Below are 25,169 nucleotides of genomic sequence, written 5' to 3' on the forward strand. Positions count from 1 at the left end.
CCCGGCCACCTGGATCTGATTTCAATGCCTTCAGCCTTACTCTTTTGTGAGTATGCAATTTTTTTCAAAATGATATGTCTACTGCACATATTGTATCATTTTAGAACTCTCCCCATACCTATTCCCACATAATTTTTCAGATCCCTCCAAACAGTTCTCAACAAACATCTTTGGCTAGGTAAACGGCTCAGATGTGCACACTCAAAACTTATTAAGCACAAATTGGTGGGCGGTGTGGGCTCCATTGACTTCGAGGATTACTACCTCGCAGCCGTCCTCGCACAACTACCAGATTGGTTCCAACCCCATCCTATCACTCCTTGGGGCCAAATAGAGAAATTTTCCTTTGTACGTTCTAACCTAAAAAATTGGCTGCTGAGTACACCTCTGGGTTCAGCAATCCCATCCACCATGTCCCCAACTATAAAAGCTTTAGCCCAAGCCTGGAAAAAATGATCGCCCTCTCAAACTATGCCCCCACCATTCCGCTTCACCAAATACCCTTGGAATCACTCCACCACTTATCACCAGATCTATCACTGTCACAATGGACCCTTAAAGGGATCCACTCTTTACAAAATTTACTTCAAGGGAAACAACCCAAACCCTTCTCCCTATTACAAAAAGAGTTCGATCTTCCCTCATCAGAATACTTTACATACCTGAGAATCCACCACTGCCTGACTACAATACCCCTTCCTCTGTACATTATCCCTCCAAAGACTTGGGAACTCTTAACTAATCCTCTCTCCAAAACAAATGGCATTTCCCACTTCTATAACCTCCCTCACCAGAAAAACATTTCTACTAAGTCGCCTACACACTTCAAATGGGAAACTGATTTAACAAACTCTTACTCTAACAAACAATGGAAATACGCACTACAAACCATATACAAAGCCACAAAATGTTCAGCCCTCTGGGAACTCACACAGAAAATTATGCTATGGTGGTATTTGATGCCTGCTAAGGTAGCATCCTTGAATCCCCAAACCTCTAACACGTCTTGGCGCTGTAAATCCTATAAAGGAGACATGGTCTACACATTCTGGTCCTGCCTATCGCTCCAGACATACTGGGAAAACACCTTCAAACTCATATCGACCATAACCAAAAACACAGTACTCTCTTCACCCGATCTTGCGGTGCTTAATCTAAGGATTGAGGACATACCTCATTGATTCAGATATGTTACAACCCACATACTACTGGCCTCCAGACTCAACATAACGAGACTATGGAAATCAGAAAAGGTCCCGACTGTTGCTCAAACTATTGACCTAGTAAACTTACATTACAGTTATGAATCAATAATGGCTGCCAGCAATGGTCAAGCCGCAAAGACCCGAGAAGCTTGGAGTCCCTGGGTACAATGGTCTAATGCTGCACCAGTTTTGTAACTCTACCAACTCTGTTTTACTAATTTCTTGAACGAGCAATAAGCAAGTTAAAATCAGTTCTAATATTTGATAAGCGTACTACTGTTCAATCTGCCGGTTACAGAGGGTCATACCCTCACCAAACCGTTACACTTCAGGTCTTCTCTCCTCCTGGAACACAAAAGAGCTCCCTATTGGGGTGTCGGAGAAGGAGAGGACCGATAACTTTATAAACTCATTCTAAATTAAGTATCCAACAATCTGTTAGATATACATATATCTCTCTTGTTCTTGTTACTGCTAAACATTGTTTCTTGTATTTACCTGTAATATCTCAATAAAAATTGATTTAAGAAAAAAAAAAAAAAGAAGATCCTCAAAGATCACAACAATAACTCTCAAGTTTGAGTTCAGTTGGTACTTAACATTTTAAATATGAGCACACAAGGTAGGTTTAGACACAGTCCACTATTACTGGCCTCCAGACTCAACATAACGAGACTATGGAAATCAGAAAAGGTCCCGACTGTTGCTCAAACTATTGACCTAGTAAACTTACATTACAGTTATGAATCAATAATGGCTGCCAGCAATGGTCAAGCCGCAAAGACCCGAGAATCTTGGAGTCCCTGGGTACAATGGTCTAATGCTGCACCAGTTTTGTAACTCTACCAACTCTGTTTTACTAATTTCTTGAACGAGCAATAAGTAAGTTAAAATCAGTTCTAATATTTGATAAGCATACTATTGTTCAATCTGCCGGTTACAGAGGGTCATACCCTCACCAAACCGTTACACTTCAGGTCTTCTCTCCTCCTGGAACACAAAAGAGCTCCCTATCAGGGTGTCGGAGAAGGAGAGGAGACCGATAACTTTATAAACTCATTCTGAATTAAGTATCCAACAATCTGTTAGATATACATATATCTCTCTTGTTCTTGTTACTGCTAAACATTGTTTCTTGTATTTACCTGTAATATCTCAATAAAAATCGATTTAAGAAAAAAAAAAAAAAAGAAGATCCTCAAAGATCACAACAATAACTCTCAAGTTTGAGTTCAGTCGGTACTTAACATTTTAAATATGAGCACACAAGGTAGGTTTAGACACAGTCCACTAGACAGTATAATCAATATGCTAACATCTGAATCAGCAAAGTCAGCAATAAAAGGTGCATATAAGTATGTGAATAATAATAATACTATAACTAGTCTAGAGTGCACTCAAGGAGAATAGCTAAGATATGGGACAATGTCCCCTGAGGGTTACCTTTTAGCATTAGCAATAGGTGAAGGTCTCGGGGTAGCTGTAAAGGAAGACTCTTTAGTCCTAACTCTTCAGTCAGCTAGCATTGGGGCCCTGTTGTACCTTTGCGGCACATGAGTCCAGTCCCAGTCATAACTGCAAGCACAACATAAGACTGGTAGATGGCAGCTTGAGAAAATGCAGCTCTTTTCCCTCCCCCTGGCAGTCTCCCTCTTGGAAATGCAGTTGAAATATTCTTGATTACTCAGAGACCTGTAGTCCTCAGAACTAGAGTTTCCACAGTGAAATGCTGCCTTACTCAGTCTATTGAACACTTCCTGCCCAGCAGATCCCTCCTCTTGCTGATATAGCTCTTAACCAGTTCAGCACTAAAGGACAGCAGGTATAGAGAGCAGCTGCAGACAGTGGGATGGATTTATTAACCTCCCTGGCTGTTTTTCCGAGTATGGCTCGGGGTTAAATTTCAGTACCATTAGCGGTAACCCCAAGCCACACACGCGATTGTATTGCAGGATCCTGGTGCAGTGTACTTACTTTGTCCCCAGGATCCTGCGATACCCCCCCCCCCGCTGTGTCTGCAGGCTCTGTCCTCAGCCCGATGCCTCTGTGTGCCAGGCTCCGTTCCCTGCGAGCGTCGCGACGAACGGGGCGGAGCCTGGCAGCAAATTAAAAAAATAGAGAATTCATAACGCATACAGTATACTGTAATCTTACAGATTACATTACTGTATGAAATCATTTCACATCCTTTTTGTCCCTAATGCTTTGTCCAATGCCCTGCATGCAGTTTTATATTATAAATACTGTTCTTTCTGCCTGGAAATTGGAGATTGTCCATAGCAACCAAAAAGTGTCCCTTTATGTCAAAAGTGGCTTTAGACCAGCTAACAAACAGTGATAGTAAATTAGAACAGAATTGAGTGATAGTGAAATTAATGTTATTATTATTATATTATTTTTTTTTATAATTATTTATAGTTATTTATTATATTATACTTTATGATTTTGTGTTTCAAACTTTATCATACCCGGGATTTAGGTGTGTTATTACTAAGAATTACAGGCCTACAATATAAAACACTAAATTTCTATGCAAAACAATTGTACCACTTTGAGACGCAAAAATCTGACATAATCATACCGCCAGGGAGGTTAAATACAAATAGACTGTGCACTTTGCAAGTGCAGCTGCTCTTATTTTCACCTGAGCTTAGTAAATGTGGTAAAGCTTAACTTTGTAAAGAACACCCAATCAGGTGCAAGAAAAAAAAACTGCATTTTTACTTGCACATGATTGGATGATGGAGAACTTTACCACATTTACTAAGCCCTGGGGGAAATGAGTGTAACTTGGCCTGCAAGGTGCACAGTCTATTTGATTTTAGTAAATCAACTCCAGTGTTTCTCTCACTCTCCATTCTTAGCCAAGCACCCAGTTACAGAAAAAAAAATCAGGTTTCCCTGAATTTGCTGTGAAATTTGAAGACAAATTGCTCCACAATGCCTTTAATTAGAGTGACGAAAGAGGGTTTGCGTAAACATGTTTTTTACTGCTTCTTAACGCTGGGTTCACACTGAAAAACGCAGCAGCTCACAGCAGGAGTCCAATGCGTCTCGGCTGAATTCGCCTGAATTTTGACCTGAAACGGACCAAAAGACGCACTATGCAATTCGCACTGGAACCGCTGTGGAGATGTGTGAACCGGCTCCATAGAGAGCTGGTCACAAACTCCTGCTGCTGAATGAATTGGATGCGGGGTAACCCACGTCCAATTCGCAATAGTGTGAACCCAGCCTCATTGTTCCTAATGTGGTTATAGGTTCACTTTAATCTATGTTCCATTATTGAAATAGGATCCAGTAGCAGTTTGTGCTGTCACTGAACACTGTTCTCTTACCAATGACTGGGACTTGTTTCACATGGCAGCAAAACAAGTTACCAGCTACCATTGTGGGTCACATAGAGAGAGGCATATTGACAGTGACAGACAGCAGGCTGAGGTTAGTATGGTGAAAACACAGACAGTAAAAAAAAATTCATTTGGGCTGGTCTATGTAATATTACTGAGCAGCATTCATCTTCCTACCCTAACAAAGTTCCTCATTTATCTCCATACAATTCATCTTGTTCGGTTTTTTAACATAAATAGACTGACTGAAAAGGCCAGTTGGTTGTTTTTCTCCCAAGGCCAAAACTCCGGTCATAGAAACAGCAAACTATTACCAGTTATTCTTAGCTAAATTGAATTAAACAATCTGCAGTTTTCATTTAAAGAATAATGAATTACAATTATGGACCTTATAAACATATTCTGGGGCATGTATTTCATTTGCTGCATCAACTTACATGAACTTTTCCCAGTTGTATGTAGCTGACATAGCAACACACCTTCAGCTTTGGAGTAGGACAATATGTTAGATAAATTTAACATCTGACAAATAATATTAGATAAATACTGCTTAAAGTGATAATATTTTTTTTTGTTTAAAAATAACAGACATGTTATACTTACTTACTCTGCTCAGTGGTTTTGCACAAAGCAACCCAGATTCTCCTCTTCTCGGGTCCCTTGCCGGCGCTTCTGGCCCCTCCCTCCTGCTGAGTGCCCCCATGGCCGCAGCTCTGTGTGTCCATTCTGACAGGTAGCCATGGCTTGGCCCCACTCCCTCTCTCTCCTCATTGGCTCACTAACTTTGATTGACAGCAGCGGGAGCCAATAGTGCCTGCTGCTGTGTCTCAGCCAATCAGGAAGGAGAGTCCCGGACAGCCGAGTCTCTCATTGCTGGAATGAAAAGGGGCTTAGGTAAGTATTAGGGGGCTGTTGTACACAGAAGTTTTTTTTATCTTAATGCAAATAATGCGTTAAGATAAAAAACCTTCTGCCTTTAGAACCAAGGTCCGACAATAAAACAATAAAAACACTAGGATTTAGATTTTATTTGCAGAAGAGACATGCAAAATCTCTTTTGCCAAAAAATAATTTTCCCCTGGCTTCTAGCAGTTTTTTTCTTTTCCATGTACATGCCCCTTGTAGCGCACAGACCTAGACTCATTTCCAACATCTGTAAGTTGATGAAAATGGAGCCAGGTGTCAGGGATGATGTAACATCTGTCTGCATGCTCAGGATTTACATACATTTTCAGGATTAACAGCTTACAAAGCCATCAACAACTTGGTCCCCAGCTACATCACTAACCTAGTCTCAAAATACCAACCAAATCATTATCCTCGTTCCCCCAAGACTTCCTGCTCTCTAGCTCCCTTATCTCCTCTTCCCATGCTTGCCTCCAAGACTTCTCCCAATCCTCTTCCATCCTATGAAACCCCCTACCCCAATCTGTCCTACTCCACATGTGTCAAACACAAGGCCCATGAGCCGAATCCGGCCTGCCAGGTCATTTCATGTGACCTTCACACCTTTCCCGCAGCTGTGGCACCTCCCTCATCTCTGCCTCCACCATGTCTCAGCAGTCGGCATCAGAGAGGAGGACAAAACTCATCTTGCAGATCCTGCACCACTCTGTGCAGCCATAGCACCCCCTCATCTCTGCCTCCCATGGTCTCAACTTTCAGCAGAGTCCGGCAACTGAATCCAGCTCTCCTCTGTTCCTCCTCCAGACCCTGCACTTACTGCTTCTCAGCCCCCAGGTTCTTCCTGGTATCAGCACAATGTAAGGGGGTGCACTGTAATGAAAGGGAGGTTGGGGGACTCTGGTCTAATGGTGGGGGGATGGGGGGAAGCTCTTGACATTTGATCTAGTCTTACAGATACAACCAGTCCTTTGAGGGCAACCATGATGCTGATGTGGCCCGCAATGAAATTGAGTTTGACACCCCTGAAAATCCTCTTCAGAGAAGCCTATCCCACCCCTGCCTAACAACTGTACTTTTATGTTCTCCATCAGCTCATCCCCCCACAGTTATTACCTTTTGTATCACTTGTCCCTCCCTTTTAAATTTTAAGCTGTAATGTGCAGGGCCCTCTGATTTTTCCTGTATTCCATTGTATTGTAACATTTTTTAAATCAGATAACAAGTTTTATTTTGATTTCCGCACAGCCATATACAAGTCATGCAAAACAGTGATATAGCAGTAAATACATCATATAATATGTGGCTTCTCTAAAATACATGAAAACTGTACAATAACTGAGTATCACCTCATCTATATACTTATATATATATATATATGGTGGCCGAGCGGATCAAAACTAGAAACAAATAAAGGAAATGAACATCACCATGAATACAGTACAGTACATGATGTGAAACGAAACGAGAAATCCATTGTCTATAAACCGGGAACATTGCTTCTTTTGGTCTAGCTACCCAACCCAATCTCAGTTGATTTGAGGTCTGTTGTGTCATTTCGCCGTTTATCCCTGCAACAATCTATATTTGATCAATTGGTGTGGTGCCAAGCCTGGGATGTCCAGCCAATCCTGCCACATCGTATAGAACTTACGGGGTACCTTTCTGTGTTGGTATGTCAATTTTTCATGTATTAACATTTTATTAACTTGATCAATCTATTGTTGCCTGGTAGGGACCCTGGAGGTAATCCAGTGCTTGGCTATCAATTTTCCTTGCTACATAAAGCAGCCGAATAATCGCTGTATGAACAGAAGGGGTCAATGACTCCTCCTCCAAGGCACCCAGCAGACACACAGTAGGATCTTTCGAAATTGTAAAGTTAAACACTTGTGAAATCATCCCCAATTTTTCTGACCAATACCTAAAAAGTTTTGGGCATCTCCAGAACATGTGCATGAGGTCCCCTAGGTCCCTCGTGCACTTAGGGCAAATCCCCCATTGATGTAATTTAGCAGGTGTCCTGTAGGCTCTATGTAGCAGATAGAGGTGTGAAAGTCTCTGTGATGCTGATACTGACACCTTTGGAGCCGATGCAAGACAGAGATTCCATGTCTCACCGTCTAACTGTCCTAGATCCGCCTCCCATTTACCTCTACATGGTAACCCAAGGGGATCCTGAAGTGCAGCCAGAATGATACTATATCCTCTTGAAATCATACCTTTAGTTTCTTTTTCCATCAAAATCCCTTGCAATATGACATGGTCAGTCTGCTGGAGAGAGGTATATCTAAATTGTAGCTGTAGAGCGTGTCTTAACTGCAGGTATCGAAAGAAATTTGTTCGCGGGATATTAAACTCTGCCTGGATCTCCGGAAAGGATTTAAGTACCTGTCCTCTATATAGTTGTGAAAGGAATCGAATTCCAGCTGCCTCCCAAGATCTAAAACCCTTCAGTTTATATATTTCCCTATAATTAGTGTCTCTCCAAATTGGGGTGCAGGTTAAGAAGCCTCTTATACCCAACAATCATTTAAGATAGGTCCATAATCTTTTTAACAAGATTATGGACGGGAGTTTCCTATCTAAGTGGCCGTACCCGGTAGTATTCTCTGGTGATGTGCAGAGAAGTCTACGTATGGGGTCCAAGTTTTCTATCAGTCCCCAGCCTCCCAATTGCTGTAGCTGTGAGGCAAGGAAGTAGGCTCTAGCATGTGGAACTGCCAGGTCTCCCTCCTCTTTATTATATTGCAGATTGGATAAACTGATTCTAGCTGTTTTTTTGCGCCATATTAGCTCTCTGAACTGGGAATCTATTCTATCAAACCAATGTCTGGGTATCCATACTGGTGAATTATGACATATGTATAATAGCTGTGGGGACCACACCATTTTTATGAGGTTTGCTCTCCCCACTACCGACAATGGTAATTTACACAAGTATTACATTTCTCCCTAAATTTGGCAAGTAGAGGGATAAGATTAAGAGAAATATATTGATCCGGGGATACCTGCACACCCAAATACCGAAAGAAGGACACTATCTGCACCATTGAAGCACAATCAGGTAATGGGTCAGATAGTGGGTCCAGAGGCATTAGCACAGATTTATTCCAATTGATAGAAAAACCAGATAACGTACCAAAGACTTTAATAAGATCCATAGCCGCCACCAGAGAATCCTGCGTATCACCTAGATATAGCAGGGTATCATCTGCATATAGCGAGATGACATCCACCCCAGTGTTACGCCTGAATCCTACAATCCTGTGATCGCCCCTCACTCGAGTGGCCAGAGGTTCCAGAGCCAGGGCAAACAGCAGGGGTGATAACGGACACCCCTGCCTAGTGCCTCTGAACAGTGGAAATGGCTCAGGGAGTTCCCCATTGACCCTAATTCTGGCCGATGGCCGTGCATATAGTAGTTTAATCCAACTAATGAAAGTATACTCCAGGCCCATACGCTCCAATACTTTCCACAGGTAAGGCCACTCGACACTGTCGAAGGCCTTAGCTGCGTCCAGCGAAAAGATGGCCTGGTTACTGGGGTTTTCAACAGGGATTTGAATATTTAAAAAAGTCGCCTAATATTTTGGGCTGTGGACCTGGTGGGTATGAATCCAGATTGATCTCTGTGAACTAGCTTTTGAATGACTTGAGAAAGTCTCGTCGCTAGCACTCTAGCCAGCAATTTGACATCGGTCGTAAGTAATGATATTGGTCTATATGAATCAGGTGACGTGGCTTCTTTACCGGGCTTCAATAACACTATTACGATTGCCTCTTTCATGGAAGCAGGCAACTGACCCCTCTCCAAGGCATCGTTATAAACTTTTAGGAGTGTAGGAAGTAATGTATCAGCATATCTTTTGTACACCTCGGCCGGTAGACCATCAGCCCCCGGAGCCTTATTGTTATGTGTTTGTGCTAGGACCAATGCTAGTTCCTCCGCTGTGATTGGCGCGTTCAATAGTGCTGCGTCCGATGCGGACAAAAGTGGCAGCTCACATTCATTAAGGAAAGCCACTATTTTCTCCTCTCTGGGGTTCACTTTGGATGTGTACAGGTCAGCATAGAAAGATCGGAAAATTCTCAATATATCTGAGTTACTCGTTTGGGCAACTCCCTGGGCATCACACAAGGACGAGACTGTCGAAGGGGAACCCTGCGCACGCGCTAGTAGTGCCAGCATGTGCCCAGTAGACTCCCCCTCCTGAAAGTGGGTTTGCTGTAGGAAAAATCTCTTATTTTCCACCAACTGAAGCACCAGCTGGCTTGACATAGCTTGTGCACTCAGCCACACTTTTTTAGTGTCCTCTGTGGGATTGGAAATATATGCCTCCTCTGATTCCCTAAGAACCTTAAATACCTCTGTTTCCCAGGCCTTTGTGTTTGATTTTATACTATTTATCATGGTTATGAATTCACCACGTAAGAATGCTTTTACAGCTTCCCAAACTATGCCTACATGAGTAGAACCCAGATTGTCCTTCAGAAAATATACAAGGCGCTCTCTAATTGGATCAGGGGTAGGGAATAAATCTAACTGAGATTGAGTTTCCACGTTCTGGACCTGGAGACTACAGGCAATGCAATATTCATCCAAAAGTAGGAATGGTCCGAGATGTGCCTGTCACCATATCCAGAGTTAATAACTAGTGGGAGAAGGGTAGCATTACCCAGTCCCAAGTCTATTCTAGAAAGACTCCTGCGCCACACATCTGTCAAGCCCATTTCTGATAACAGTCTAGCAAACGGCGTTGGCCCCTTGTTACAAGCAGGTGCGGACGCAGGTGCAGCCAGTTTGTCCCACTTATGATGTAAATAATTATTAAAATCCCCCATTGCCATTAGGGGTACATTTGGATGTTGTGCCATAAACAGCTAGGTGTCTTATGCCCCGTACACACGGTCGGACTTTGTTCGGACATTCCGACAACAAAATCCTAGGATTTTTTCTGACGGATGTTGGCTCAAACTTGTCTTGCATACACACGGTCACACAAAGTTGTCAGAAAATCCGATCGTTCTAAACGCGGTGACGTAAAACACGTACGTCGGGACTATAAACGTGGCAGTGGCCAATAGCGTTCATCTCTTTATTTATTCTGAGCATGCGTGGCACTTTGTCCGTCGGATTTGTGTACACACGATCGGAATTTCCGTCAACGGATTTTGTTGTCGGAAAATTTTATCTCCTGCTCTCCAACTTTGTGTGTCGGAAAATCCGATGGAAAATGTCCGATGGAGCCCACACACGGTCGGAATTTCCGACAACACGCTCCGATCGGACATTTTCCATCGGAAAATCCGACCGTGTGTACGGGGCATAAGAGTCACCGCCGAGTAAGGGGGCGGTATATATATATTAGCTATAATACATGTCAAATTTGATACCGTACAAAGTAAAAAAATAAATTTCCCCTCCGGATCTATGAGTCTCCTAGAGCAATGGAACTGAACATTCCGATGAATCAGGATACTCACCCCTCTTGCATACGCAGAGTGCGTAGAGTGAATTTGAGTATTATATATTCGAGATCCAAAGTTAGGGATAGCACCAGGGGGAAAATGGGTCTCTTGCAGACATATAATATCCGCCTGTGTGGCCTTAAAATGTCGAAGTGCCGCCATTCTTTTTACTGGATTACCCAAACCTCTAATATTCCATGATAATACCTTAATACTAGCCGTCATTTATATAAGTTAGTTGTATGTATCTTAGGCTACTGTTTGTTAACGCTTGACTATATTACATTTGGTTGACTTACTGACTATAAAGTATTGTATATAGCAAATCTTATGACTCTGACACCTGCTGCACCTCTATTCACAACATAAATGTATATCGCAACACCAAAATGGGAATGCAATGCAAAAGGGTTGGATAACCACACAAAATCCCATAAAGTTCCACCTGGAAAGAAAAAATGGAACAAAAAAAGAAGAAAAAAAGGGATGGGGGAGAAAAAACAGTGGTAGGGTAGGAGAAAAATCCTCCCAATAAAACTTGAATCATCAATGATAACTGTTATGGAGCTAACCATACTCTCAGCCACTTGGGCTAACGTAGAAACTGTTCCCGGATAAGTCATCCTGGGGGGGGGGGGAGGCTGTGGAAACACCTGGAAAAATAAGTACTTCTCTCTCCGCCGGGTAACTAAGGATAACCCTCTGTCCCATTAAAGATGATGAAACTTCAGTGCTGATTCGGTTGCTGTCTCTTGGCCTCTTTGAGGGCCCTTTCCTCACGATCCAACCATTGTGCAGCCGCTGTAGGTCGATCGAAGAAATGAGTAGTGCCCAGAGCTGTTACCCGTAGTCGGGCGGGATATAGCATGCCATGTTGTATATTTAGCTCTCTGAGCTTCCTTTTAACTTCGTTGAAGGTTGCACGTTTTTTTTTTGCAGTTCAGCAGAGAAGTCAGGAAACAAGGAGATCCTGGAGTTATCGATTTTCATTTTGTCTGACAGTGTTCTGGCCTTAGAAAGTATTGCATCTGTGTCCTTATAATTGAGCAACTTAAATAGGAACGGCCTGGGGTGGTTGCCTGGAGGCAGAGGGCGGGCAGGCACCCTATTTGCACGCTCAACTGCAAAGAGTGGAGAAAAGGAATCTCTGCCAAATGTAGATATAAGCCATTGCTCTATAAAGTCTACTGGATTTTTACCCTCCGTTTTCTCTGGCATGCCCAAGGCACGGACGTTATTTCATCTCATGCGATTCTCCATCTCATCAAGTCGCATTGCATGTTGTTCAGTAAGGTGACAGTTGTATTTCAGATCCCTCTGCATGGGTGTCATATCATCCTCAACTGTGCTCAACCTGACCTCTAAAGCAGCAGTTCACTCTCTAAGTTTCTGCATGTCATGGCGTACATATGATATCTCAGCCTTCACTTCCTTAATCCCATCTGAGTGAGCAGTTATGGAATGGTTACAGGAGGTCACCTCAGTAATTATGTCTCTAAGTGTGGGTTTTGCATCATTTATCCCAGGGGAGCTGATCTGAGGCACAGTTACATCATGCTTAGGGGTACTCACTGTGCTCCACTCCAGGGACTATCCGTTGGCATCCTCCAGGGAAACAGTGTCATCCTCCTCCATGGAGCTTACAGAAGATTCCCCCTGTGCAGGGATCCCGGCCAGGGCGTCCTTGTATGATCTGCCGCCGTACAGAAGCTTCTGTGCAGCTTCCTTGCAATGTTACTTGGCCGCACGGCGCGGATCGGCGCCATCTTGGTTCTGGGCCTTGGCCTGGCCCTTGTTGCTGCCAGTCTTTTTAAGCACCATTGTGGTGGTTGTTGCAGCCAGAAAGGGGCTCCGGATGTCTCCCTGGTTCCAGGAGATCAGTATGGACCCGTTCAGCGGTTCTGGGATGGCAGGGAAAGGATGTATGCACGGATGGCCGGCGAAGCTGGAGACACACGCGTCCTTCTACATGAGCCGCTAAGCCATGCCCCATTGTATTGTAACTTTACAGTCAGCACTCATGTTGTAAAGCACTGCACAAACTGTTGGCACCGTAAAAGATGTATGAAATAAGTGTGTCATTATGTGCAAATATGCTGTGTATATTTGCAGATTACAGCAAAGGTTCACCCCCTCCCAGCAAACTTCAGTTACGGTTTAAATCAGTTGTGTATTCCTTTAAAAAATCCCTTCATATTTCTTTATTGAGTAATAGTGTTATTGACTCCTGGTCAAGTACTTCGAAAACACCCTTAAGCTTTAATCCCTATTAATATAGCCATTACTACTCAAGGCAAGTTAGATACAAACAGTCCAGAGAAAGAGACACTCATGGGTCTTGCACTAAAGCAATGCTAACAGGTTTATTGGTGGAGCAATAAAACTGTTCACATTGTTCCAATGAAAGACCTGCCAGTGCTTCTTCCACTGGAGTTTTGTATGTATATGTACAGTATATATAGTATATAGTAAATATTTTTAGATATATCTATATATATAGATATATATATGCGGGACCCGTGACGGGAATGTTCTATCCCATTCCGTCGGTTAACGGTCGGTTGGTTTGTTTGACGCACCCCCCCTCAAAAGAAAATACAGCACCAGCCGCCACTGCCTGTTTACAATCCCCCGTAGAAAGTATACTGAGCGGTGTATGTGCAGCTCAGTTTACCTTGTGGCACACTGCCAGAAGATGCCAGTGTTGGTGAAGGACCTCACTGGCAATAGACTGTTGGAACCAAGGTATTTTTGCCTTTAAGCTTCAAGCAATGGCTAATACAGTACAAGATGCTACTAATATTGTAAAGGAAAACGTGTAAACACACAGATCCCTTCGGGATACTTAGAATTATTAATAATAATAATTAGTTACTGCTGCTCCTGGACTCTTCTTCCCATTTCCTTCTTTTGCTTTCTCACTTACTGATAAATATTCATTCGGCCCCATCCTCTGTATGCAAGGAATATTTATGTACAGGCAGCTGATTCATTTTATTAAACATACATCACAAGATATTCTTAATTAGACATGCCCTGCTTGGGTGAATATAACACATGACATTCTGTGATATAGTCATATGCTGTCACGTGCTTTGATGTCAAGAAGCTATAACACTAATTATGTTTCTGTATATGAGAGCACTTTATTAACGGAGAAGAAATAAAGTATGGGATCATTGAGGGCAGTTTCAAGTTAATTGGAGATTGTCCCCTGAAAAGTCTGTTTACAGACACATATATTTTTGGGGACTATCTTATCTACTAAAGGTTTGTAATTCTTTTCAGCTGGTTTTGTGATCACCTCTGCCAGACAGCACAGACATATACGCAGCATCTACTGCAGCACCAGGACATATCCCCAGCCCTCTGATTGAACAGTAAAGGAACACTGCACATTAAAAAAAAATAGCATCACTATGCATTCCCTGATTTTTCTTACTGCTGGCAGCAACATTTGTGCATGCAGCTTCTAGCACTGCCCCCTATACCAGCTTAAATGTTGCTGGGAAGGAGAAAATATCAAACCAAATTCAGGTGCTCCATCAGTATATACTTGATCACTTCCTGCACTGGGCTTGTGTACATGGGCACTCCTAGCCAGTGTGGTAAAATACACACCAAATACAGGTCAGCAGGTTTCCATTTATCTTAATGATGCAATTTTGATGACAGTTCTGAGCATAGGCGGGTGCACGTGCACTTCTCTTTTACTGTCCCGGCAGGAAGATCAATGTGTCAGGGTCACATGTATGTAGCTACACACACGCATGTGTGTTTGAGCTTTGGGGTGCACACCGAATGCAATAGGCTTCACACACCTATGGTTCTGAGGCTGCTTCTGACCTTATTTGCATTGCAAGGCTCTGGATGCAGCATGTCTTATTTAGATGCATTTACACCGAAGGCAAAGCAAGGCAAATGTAGCCCTTAGCCCTTAGCTGTAATTTACATTCAACATACTGTATTTAAAGTAGAACATAACTCCCAGAAGGGAGTTAGATCTGTTTAACCACTTTAATACCCGGCCATAGTAAAATGACGTCCTCTACTTTGTGCAGGGATATCTGAATGATGCCTGTAGCTACAGGCATCATTCAGATATCATTCTTTCCAGCCGGCGATTCTGTGCACGATAAGAATGATCATAGCAGCAGTTCCACCACTTGATCGTTCTTATAGGCGACGGGAGGGGACATGCCCCTCCCGCTGCTGTCTGGTGCTTCTCCGGGCTCTCCCGTGCCATCGGGGGCCCGGAGAAAGAATTGGCCGGTGCCAGATGATGACGATAGAGATTTCCGGTGACCATATGGTCACCAGTCATCTCTATGATCGACGGAGGCCCGGGCGTGATGTTAAGAAAGCCGCGATCATGGCTGTCAGCATGAGATTGGTGAATGTTTTTTCACGATCTCATGCTTTCCAGCCTAGAGGAGAGATGTGGGGTCTTATTGACCCCTCATCTCTCCATAAGGAGGACCTGTCACATAGATTCCTATTACAAGGGATGTTTACATTCTTTGTAATAGGAATAAAAGTGATCAAAAAAATAAAAATGTAAAAAAAAGTGTAAAAATAAAAAAAAATTAACTAGAATAAAAAATAAAATACAATAAAAATTTTTAAAACGCCCCTGTCCCTGGTAGCTTGTGCTCAGAAGCGAACACACATGCAAGCCCCACCTACTTATGTAAACGCCGGTCAAACCACATATGCGTGGTATGGCTGCATGTGCAATAGAGCGTGTGCAATAATTCTAGTACTAGACCTCCTTTGTAACTCTAAACTGGTAACCTGTAAAAATTTTCAAAGCGTCGGTTTTTAAGAACCGAAGTTTGGCGCCGTTCCATGACTGTGCGCAATTTTAAAGCGTGACATGTTAGGTATCTATTTACTCGGCGTAACATCATCTTTCACATTATACAAAAAATCGGGCTAACTTTACTGTTTTGTTATTTTTTAACTCATGAAAAAGGGCGTTTGAAAAATGATTGCGCAAATACCATGTGAGATAAAAAGTTGCAATGACTGCCATTTTATTCCCTAGGGTGTCTGCTAAAAAAACATATATAATGTTTGGGGGTTCTGAGCAATTTTCTATCCAAAAAAATGATGATTTTTACATGTAGGAGAGAAGTGCCAGAATAGGCCCGGTATTGAAGTGAAGGCAGACTTTTTTTTTCTTTGTTTATTTTCTTTGGCATTGCCCCCCATGGCCATTCTAGCTTAGGCCAGAATGACGTGTCCCTGGCCCTGCAGCCTCCCCAGATATTAACATCACATCTCCAAGGAGGCTACATGATTGAGCACACAGAGTGGCCAGGAGGCAGACCGGACAGCAGGGTGGAGAGGTAGCCAGCTGAAGAGGACCAAGGTGGTGGCACAGGACCCAGGATATGTCCCCTGAGCAGTGGCTGGAAACAGGAAAATGCTGGATTTGCTTTGAAAGGAATGCAGTACTACAGGTAAGAGGGGGAAAAAACAACATGGTGGAGATGTTGAGTATTGCTTTAAGCACTGCTATACTTGAATGCAAAAGCCAACTTTTAACAGTAGTGGCCATGTACACAAGGCCTCGTAGTAAATAAAGTCATGAAGCCCAAGTACTTAAAGCGGAATTCTAGGCTCTAAAAAAATAAAAATAAAAGTTTTATATTTTATATGAGGACACTTACCTGTCCAGGGATCCTGCAATGTAGGCTCCCAGAAGCCAATTCATCCATCGGCTCGGGTGCAGGCCCGGCATTACAACTAAGGGAAACCGGCACAGCGGGTTTCCTACTGCACGTGCACGAGTCACGCTGCGCTTTGCGCTGAATGGCCCCATCGTCTTCTGGGACACACACATGTCCCAGAAGGCAGCAGGGGAAGGAGGAGGGGCCAATACAAATGCAGAGGTGACCTCACCGTAGCGAGGTTGGGCAGAAGTCCAGATGGATAACAGCAAGAAAAGGTACAAAAAAGTATATCCAAAACGAGGGGGGTAGGGCACTCAATTGTTCTAGATCTAGTTTCATTTTAGCCTGAAACTCTGCTTTAAATAAACAAATGTCCCCTTCCTTCCTTACCACCAGACCTTTTGCACTTTAGTTAAAAAAAAGGGCAGACCTCTATTGGGTTTCTCCAGGCACCAACACCCCTGCCGTGGATTCTCTTTATATGGAAGCATGCTTGCTAAAAAAGCCAAGTCCTCAGCTTGTCAGCTTGCCATGGTTGGTGTAGCTGGAATTAGATATATTGTAGGTTAGCTCAAACGTACTTTTTTCAATTTTGGATAGAGTAAGGGAGAATTATAACACCTGTCATTTTTTTTTTTCATCTGTGTCCCATTGAGGAAATTTTCCTTCACTTCCTGTTCCATATTCAAAACAGGAAGAAAGAGGAAATCTTACTACTGTGATGCTGTAATTGATCCACAGCAATCACATGGTACCAGGCAACCAGTACCACGTGATTGGCTGTAATCAGATCACAATAGTAAGCAAGCTTTTGTGAATAAAAGACATTCATGACAGTTAAAGCTATTGCCTGTCACAGTGATCATCATTGCTATAAGCAATAAATGTAACAAAGTGTAGCGCTAAAAATTTAAATATACATAAAGTGAAAAAAATCTCTAATATTTGTAAATGTCCATCATATATATTAGTGAATCATAGTCCATCATTGTGTGAAACCATTGTGGTCACCATGTGCGTAAGCAGGTAGATGGTGAAAGTACCACCACCAAAATAAATGGAGGCCTACCAGAAAGTTTGAACCCAAAACAGCATATGCTGTATGGGTCAAACCAGCCTGTATTGCCCACCGGCAATGGGAAGGAAGCTGTAGTCATCGGCTGAGTATGTAGTCCTGGGAGCCTTCACGAAAGTGTCATATATATAAACAAAGGATTGTGAGAATACCACCACCCAAGTGAATGGAGGCTTACTGGAAGGTTGGGACCCAAAACAGCATATGCTGTATGGGTCAAACCAGCCTGTATTGCCCACCGGCAATGGGAAGGAAGCTGTAGTCATCGGCTGAGTATGTAGTCCTGGGAGCCTTCACGAAAGTGTCATATATATAAACAAAGGATTGTGAGAATACCACCACCCAAGTGAATGGAGGCTTACTGGAAGGTTGGGACCCAAAACAGCATATGCTGTATGGGTCAAACAAGCTTATATTGTCCAACGGCAATAGAGGGGAAGCCTTGGTAGCCAACAGGGGATGAGGTCCTAGGAGTCTTCACGGAGGTGTCTCCTCTGCTGCTTCTTTATTCCAGTAACATCTCCAGTATGTAAAAAAAATCTTTAAATTTATTTTAAAAAATGTTTAAAAAATTAAAAATCAGTCAGTATCTCTGATCACCACCACACCATGTATATGACAATGATTTACTGTACTAATGACAGTATATACAAATAAAATGTGAAAAAATAATGCTTTTATTTCATTTCTTCATTTTCCTAAAAAATTGTGACAAAAAAACTTTAAAAAACTTGCCATGACTCTTACTAAATACCTTGGACATTCTACTTTCAAAAAGGGGTCATTCTGGGAATATTTGTATTGTCCTGGCCACAAGAAATGAGCTGTCAGGACAACAAGATTGATCAATTTTCAAATATACATACCATAGTTTGTAGCTTTCACACAGACATTCACGCAGACTAAATAATATACATTGATTCGGATTCTTTTTACCAAATAAATGTAGCAGATTAAATTTCAGCCTACATTTATCTGTTTGCAAAATGTTATAACAGAAACTAAGAAAAACATGTTTTTTTTTTTTTCAAAATTGTATTTTTTAATAAATATAGCAAAAAAAAACTGTGGTGATCAAATACCACCAAAAGTAAGCTCTATTTGTGTAAAAAAAATATATGTAAATTTAATTTGGGTACAGTGTTGCATGACCAATCAATTGCAAGTTAAAGCAGCGCAGTTATTTCCTTTTTTCTATTAATGTTTTATTAGAACATTGTTATTATTATTATTATTATTATTATACAGGATTTACGCAGTATAGGGCCAATTTTTTGTGCAGCTCTTGCTCTTTGCAAAATGAACTTTGATGTATTGTAGTGCAGCTCCTACCAGCAAAGGCATGATTACAATGAATGTAGAAGATGCAACTGTGGCAGGGTCAAATTCCCTGGACCCAACAACTGAATTTTCTATTACAGTTGGCATAGAATGAAACTTTTGCTTTCCCTTCCATCCAATGGCGACCCTAGGGGGGGGCCAGAGGGGGCCCTGACCCCCCCCAACATTATGCTGTGCCCCACCATGTGCCCCCCCAAAAAAAAAAAATTTTTTTTTTTTACAAAAAATCGATGTCTAAGAGGGAGAGAGTCCCCAGTCAGCTCCTGCGGGTGATTCCTCCCCCCTTCCCTGCTCGCTGACACTGCATAATGCGAGCGTTCACACAACCACGGCCGCCTGATCTGCTCCTTCACCTGCATCCTTATTGGCAGGGAGAAGAGCGAGTTGCAGGAAGGACTCCACCAGGACTTTCAGTTACTGAAAAAACAAACTGATTTCTCCCGTCCTTAGGACAGGAGGACCAGCCTGTAAATTCCAAGAGATGCTAGACCAGAGCTGTCAATAGCAGGGGCAGGACAGCAAGAGGAGGCTGGGGAACCCCACAGTGGCAGAACACCAGGGCCCGGAGGCAAGACAACCTTTGCAACCCTGATAGTTCTCCCACTGCTTTGGATCCTTATATTTTCTTGATATGCTGGTGACATATATCTCTTGTTTTCTGCCACCCTGGGGGACCCCAATACAGTAGGAAGGGAGCTCACTGCAGAACATGTGAAAGGGCCCGTTGTGGGGTCGTAGTAAAGGGCCCCAGGATATATATATATATATATATATATATATATATATATATATATATATATATATATATATATATATATATATATATGCATTTTATAGTTGCCCCCCTACTTTTGTCCCTGTCCCCCCATGTGCCCCACCTAAATTTGAAAGCTGGAGACGCCACTGCTTCCATCAGGGTTTTTGAAGTAAATAATAGTAGGGACGATTGTTTGGGTTATGTTCATGAGTTATGTGAATTCTATTTATACTTCTGGACACCATAAAAGGTTTACCTTAGAATTTTAGGCACACATTTCAAGGGGACAAAAATACCCATCTTTTCAAGGAAAGAAGTTCCAAACATCATGGTAAAATAGAGCAGATATCTATATACCCAAATAATGACTTAGTAGATACTACTGTATGTTTGCACAATCCAACAGTACAAAACAATTTTCACAAAGCCTTGGAAAAGATTCCTATTGTCGATCTGAAAAATTACTTAGCTGTCAATCCTCCGAATTTTATTTCACTTTATAACAAAACACGTACTGGACTAAAACAGCATTGCTCTAAGGCTCATGAATACACTTGTGGCCTGATTCCTTTCTTGTTACCATGCTTTCATTTTTTTACACAAAGATCTCCTTGACTTATAGTTCTGGAATAAAAGAAGCGCAAAAATAACCCAAATATTACTAATGTACAATCAAATATTGCAAGCACATGGATAAAGGCTATCTCTTTCAAGAATATAAAAGATATGTAGCAACTGGTTCTGAAGTACTGTATGTTCTAGGTCTATCGAAGAATAAGACAACAATAAGTTATTTTTCAATACCATTTGTTGAATGTTGTCTGCTACTGTGGAAACTTGTTCTAACCTTCACTTCCAACCCATGCAGTTTTATAGATAAGAAACCTGCATATTTATGGGAAATCTACATCTCGTATATGTACAGTACATCACGTACTTCCTAAAATGCAAGGTATTTAAGGTCTTGAGTTATGTCCAAATTTAAATAAAAAAAAAAAAAAATTAGTTTTGGATAGAGTAGGTATGATTTTTCCTCTCTCTCACTGACCACTGTCTCTAGGATTTAAACTGATGAGAAATCCAGAATTACAGGGAAATGTGGAAGTGATGAGAAATTCACTGAAACATGAAAAAAGAGAAAGCTTGCAGGGAAACCTGTTCAAGTGAAGTGTGGCAGGCCCAGGTTGGAGTCTAACCTAGATGGCCTATGGTTAGTGCTCTGAGGATGCTAGGGGTGGCAGATGGTCAACAACTGATCGTGACTTTTTTTGTGTTTAGTGCTGTCAGTGCATCTTTTGTATTAGGCTGCAGCTGTCAGTGAAGAGGACACATTGGTGGAAAAATCACTTGGCGTAATGACGTAGCACCTAGACTTAAACATGACCAAGTCAGCTCTGCTGTCTCTCTGCTGCTAATGCTAAGGTTTAATCTTGCATGCAAAGAGGACAGAGCAGGACAGAACACAGGAAGGTATGCTTTAACAGGACACAGATGCCGAACACTGTTCAGGCTGTCAGATCTTAAACTCACTCTTCCATGGCAAAAGACAAAAGCACTTCCAGCCATCCACCAGCAAACTGACATGCACTGCCCCTTATGAGCAATTCATTACTGGCATGTAACACATTTATTGATGGACTTTATCCTTTTGATAAATCTTCTTTCAGGTGTACCCCTGCAATTAAAAATATGTACAAACAGGCCAGCAGGTAGCAAGTATCAGAAAAATAAATGAAAAAAGGACTGATACATTAAAGTTGAAGGAAGGGGTAGGGGGTACAAACAGTCTGGTCTAGGGGAGCTGAAAGCATAAATCTATCCCTGCTAAGATGGGATTTCACCTTTTTTTTTAAAGACATCCTGTTGTGTTTCTGAGACAGAACGTGAAAGGAAATCTACCCAATGGGACACAGACAACGAGGAAACCTGACAGGTGTTATAACCATCTCCAACTCTTTGCAAAATATATTTTATTTGTCTATAAACAAAGGATGTATCCATTATACATGGGCAGTGGATAGAGCCATGCAAATCATTGCTTTCAAACCAGTGACCAAATCACTATACAAAACTGCTGGCTGATAAAATTTAAGGACTTTCAGTTCCATCAGACCACCTGATAATGACCTGACTGGTAATGCTTTTTAGTAACTTTCGAATCTTGCCATTTCTTAAAGTGATTATATAATTTCCTAATCCTCCCTTTTCTCCTGGGAAAATACAAAGATAACTGAGAAAATATTGGATTTTTAATTTAAAGTGCACCTGTCATTTTTTTTTTTTATAAAGGCTGCGATTTTGTTTGCTTTGATACATGTACCATGTACACCAGGGCATTTAGTTGACAATTCCCTGCCCTTTGAACATTTGACTACCATTGAATTCTGGTGTTCAGATTCAGCACCCAAAGTTTTGTAATGTTCAATAAACCCTGCTAGGCCATTGAACTGAAACAATCACACAGACTAGAAAAGTGGACATGAATTTATAACTTTCCATGTGCATATTTGTTCAATGTTTACAACTTAAAATAAGATAATTATTCCAGAGGCTCAGCATGACAGACAGACAACTAGCATTTTTTGAAGTTGGGCAGTCTCCCTAAAGCTCTCATTCCATTACCTATACTTGAGTCCCATGAACATATTCTTTTTTGCACAGGTTCTCTTTGATCCAAGTTGTTCACAATAAATTAGATCAAGTCTTCAGAAACTCAGAAACTGCTGTACCGTATAATACTGTGGCTGGGCATATTACCAGAAGATAATTAAAATTAAAGTGAATAAAGTAATAATATTTATCATCTTACTGGTGGCGACTTGAAGATGTAGAATGATGATCCCTTCAGAACCAGGAATTTAAATTTATAAACATGCGATCCGTCGGATCCTTGTACCTTCTCACCCACCCAGCCCATATGCAAGATCTGGGGAGAAACAAGAAATTACAATTTATAACATAAAACTGTAGGGGAAAAAAAAAGATGTTATCTTAAAATAATTACTGAATATAGATATTGGAGGCAAGAATACAGATGCATATATAATAGCTGAACAAGTTCCAGTGAGGCCTGAGGTGCAGGAGAAACCACATGAATGGAGAAGAGCTCCTCTCTAGAAGTACTTCTAGGCACAGACTGGAAATGGAGCATTTACAACAATTTTCTGGCAGTAGTTCTCTTTCAAACCATCTGTGCCTAATTGAGGCAAGCTCTTGCGCCAGTTACAGTAATAGTACACGTCAAGTGTGTAGTTCTTACTACAGCCAATTTAACCGGTTCCCGACCGTCTCATGTACTTTTACTGTGGCACAAAGGCACTGCTGCGCAAAACCCCGTACGGGTATGGGGTTCCCTTTGAGAGCCACTAGAGGGCGTGCGCGTGCCGTCGCATGGCAGGGGATGTGATGCGCATGGCCAACAGGCGTAATCGCCACTGGCCACACGCGATCGCGTGCACAAGAGCCAGCACTGTGTGTAAACAAATCCCTGTTCTGTCAGGGCAGACTAGACATATTGTTTGTTCCTACTAAGTAGTCCCTCAGTCAGTCCTATCCCCTCACAGTTAGAACACATCTAGGGGACACACATTTAACCCCTTGATCGCCTCCTAGTGTTAACCACTTCCCTAACCAGTGACATTTACACAGTAATCAGTGCATATTTATAGCACTGATCGCTGTATGAATGTCAGTGGTCCCACAAATGTGTCAAAAGTGTCCGATTTGTCCGTCACAATATTCCAGTACTGCTAAAAATCACAGATCACCGCCATTACTAGTAAAAAAAAAATAATAAAAATGCCACAAAAATGCCATAAATCTTTCCCATAGTTTGTGGACACTATAACTTTTTGTGCAAACCAATCAATATACGTTTATTGGGATTTTTTTTATCAAAAATATGTAGAAGAACATATATTGGCCTAAACTGATGAAGAAATGTGTTTTTCTTTTTATTTTGGGGATATTTATTATAGCAAAAAGTAAAAAATATTGTTTTTTTTTTTCAAAATTGTCACTTTTTTTTTATAGTGCAAAAATAAAAACCGCAGAGGTGATTAAATACCACCAAAAGAAAGCTCTATTTGCGGAAAAAAAAGGACGCAAATTTTGTTTGGGTACAGCATTGCATGGCCACGCAATTGTCAGTTAAAGTGATGCAGTGCCAAATTGTAAAAAGTGCTTTGGTCAGGAAGGGGGTAAAATCTTCCGGGGCTGAAGTGGTTAAGTTCTGAACTGGTGTACAGAGAGACACCAGTGCTCAGAGTTGGGTAAGTCTGTGCTGTGAAGCTGACATTAATGTGACAGTTTCCCGCACAGGGCTTTATCTCCAGTCCCGTTCAGCTGAATATGAACAAAGGGGTTGGGGATGTTGGTAATGCCCATATTTGTAAAAAGTCACATGGGAGTTGGACCCGATAGGGAACTAGTCTCCATGGTCAAAGCACCCGTTGAGTGGATGGAGCCTGATGAGTAACTGAGAGATTAGGTCCCCATCAAGTGCGCTTGCTTTTAATTGCTTGCTTTTAATTGACAGTGCACAGCAACGGTTATCCTATTGATGTGGAGGCCCAGTGCAATTCTAAGGAATGTCAATAACAATTTATATAACTACAATTTATATTTAAGGCACTGATGTTCTGATGGAGACAGTTTTATTTATAGGTTTTGCCATGGCAAAAGGGGTATGCATGCATGTGGAACAACCATGGTGACTGTCAAAGAAGGTCCAGCTCATCTGTACAATCTACTGTATGTTCACCAGTGCACAAATACAAGGTTCTATGTGCAATGAAAGATAGACAGATAGATAGATAGATAGATAGATAGATAGATAGATAGATAGATAGATAGATAGATAGATAGATAGATAGATAGATAGATAGATAGATAGATAGATAGATAGATAGATAGATGATTCAGTATGGTTAAAACAAATGTTGAGTAAAGTTCAGTAACTCTTAAACAATCATAACTCATCTTGGACTATCTGACTACAGTGAAAAAATTTGTTCTGTTGCTATCCTCCCATTGGCTGACTTTACTGCTGCACTGTGAATAACAAGTGTTGTGAACAGATCTCATTAGCGATACCTCAGATATACTCAGCTGAATAATTCAGAGACGGGACCCCACCTCCCGTTCCCCACTGCGCCGTATATATATGACCTCATCTTGATTTTTAATTAGACTAAGACAAACAAATGACCAGCCAGCATTGAGCTTTTACTTTAGAAACCAATAATTTTCTGCAAATCATCACCAACAGGGGATCACCCTGTTTGTTTGTAAAATAAAGGCATTGTATAAATCAGAAATGAACTATCAATGGATAACTTGGAAAAAAAAATAACTGACTAAAACCCATTACATTTTTAATTTAAAAAT

At 41.6% G+C, this 25,169-nt stretch overlaps 1 protein-coding gene across 3 annotated transcripts in view; it reads right to left on the bottom strand.

The window, feature by feature from the left end:
- SNTG2 (syntrophin gamma 2) overlaps positions 1-25,169 on the bottom strand; it is an 827,232-nt gene that overhangs the window by 167,749 nt on the left and 634,314 nt on the right. For all 3 annotated transcript variants that reach the window (XM_073625453.1, XM_073625452.1, XM_073625454.1), the window contains exon 12: positions 22,591-22,707. In XM_073625453.1, coding sequence (XP_073481554.1) covers positions 22,591-22,707 — 117 coding nt within the window. The remainder of the gene's footprint in view (positions 1-22,590; positions 22,708-25,169) is intronic.

The sequence above is a fragment of the Aquarana catesbeiana genome, linkage group LG04, assembly GCF_042186555.1.
Source record: "Aquarana catesbeiana isolate 2022-GZ linkage group LG04, ASM4218655v1, whole genome shotgun sequence".
In the NCBI taxonomy this organism is placed as follows: domain Eukaryota; kingdom Metazoa; phylum Chordata; class Amphibia; order Anura; family Ranidae; genus Aquarana; species Aquarana catesbeiana.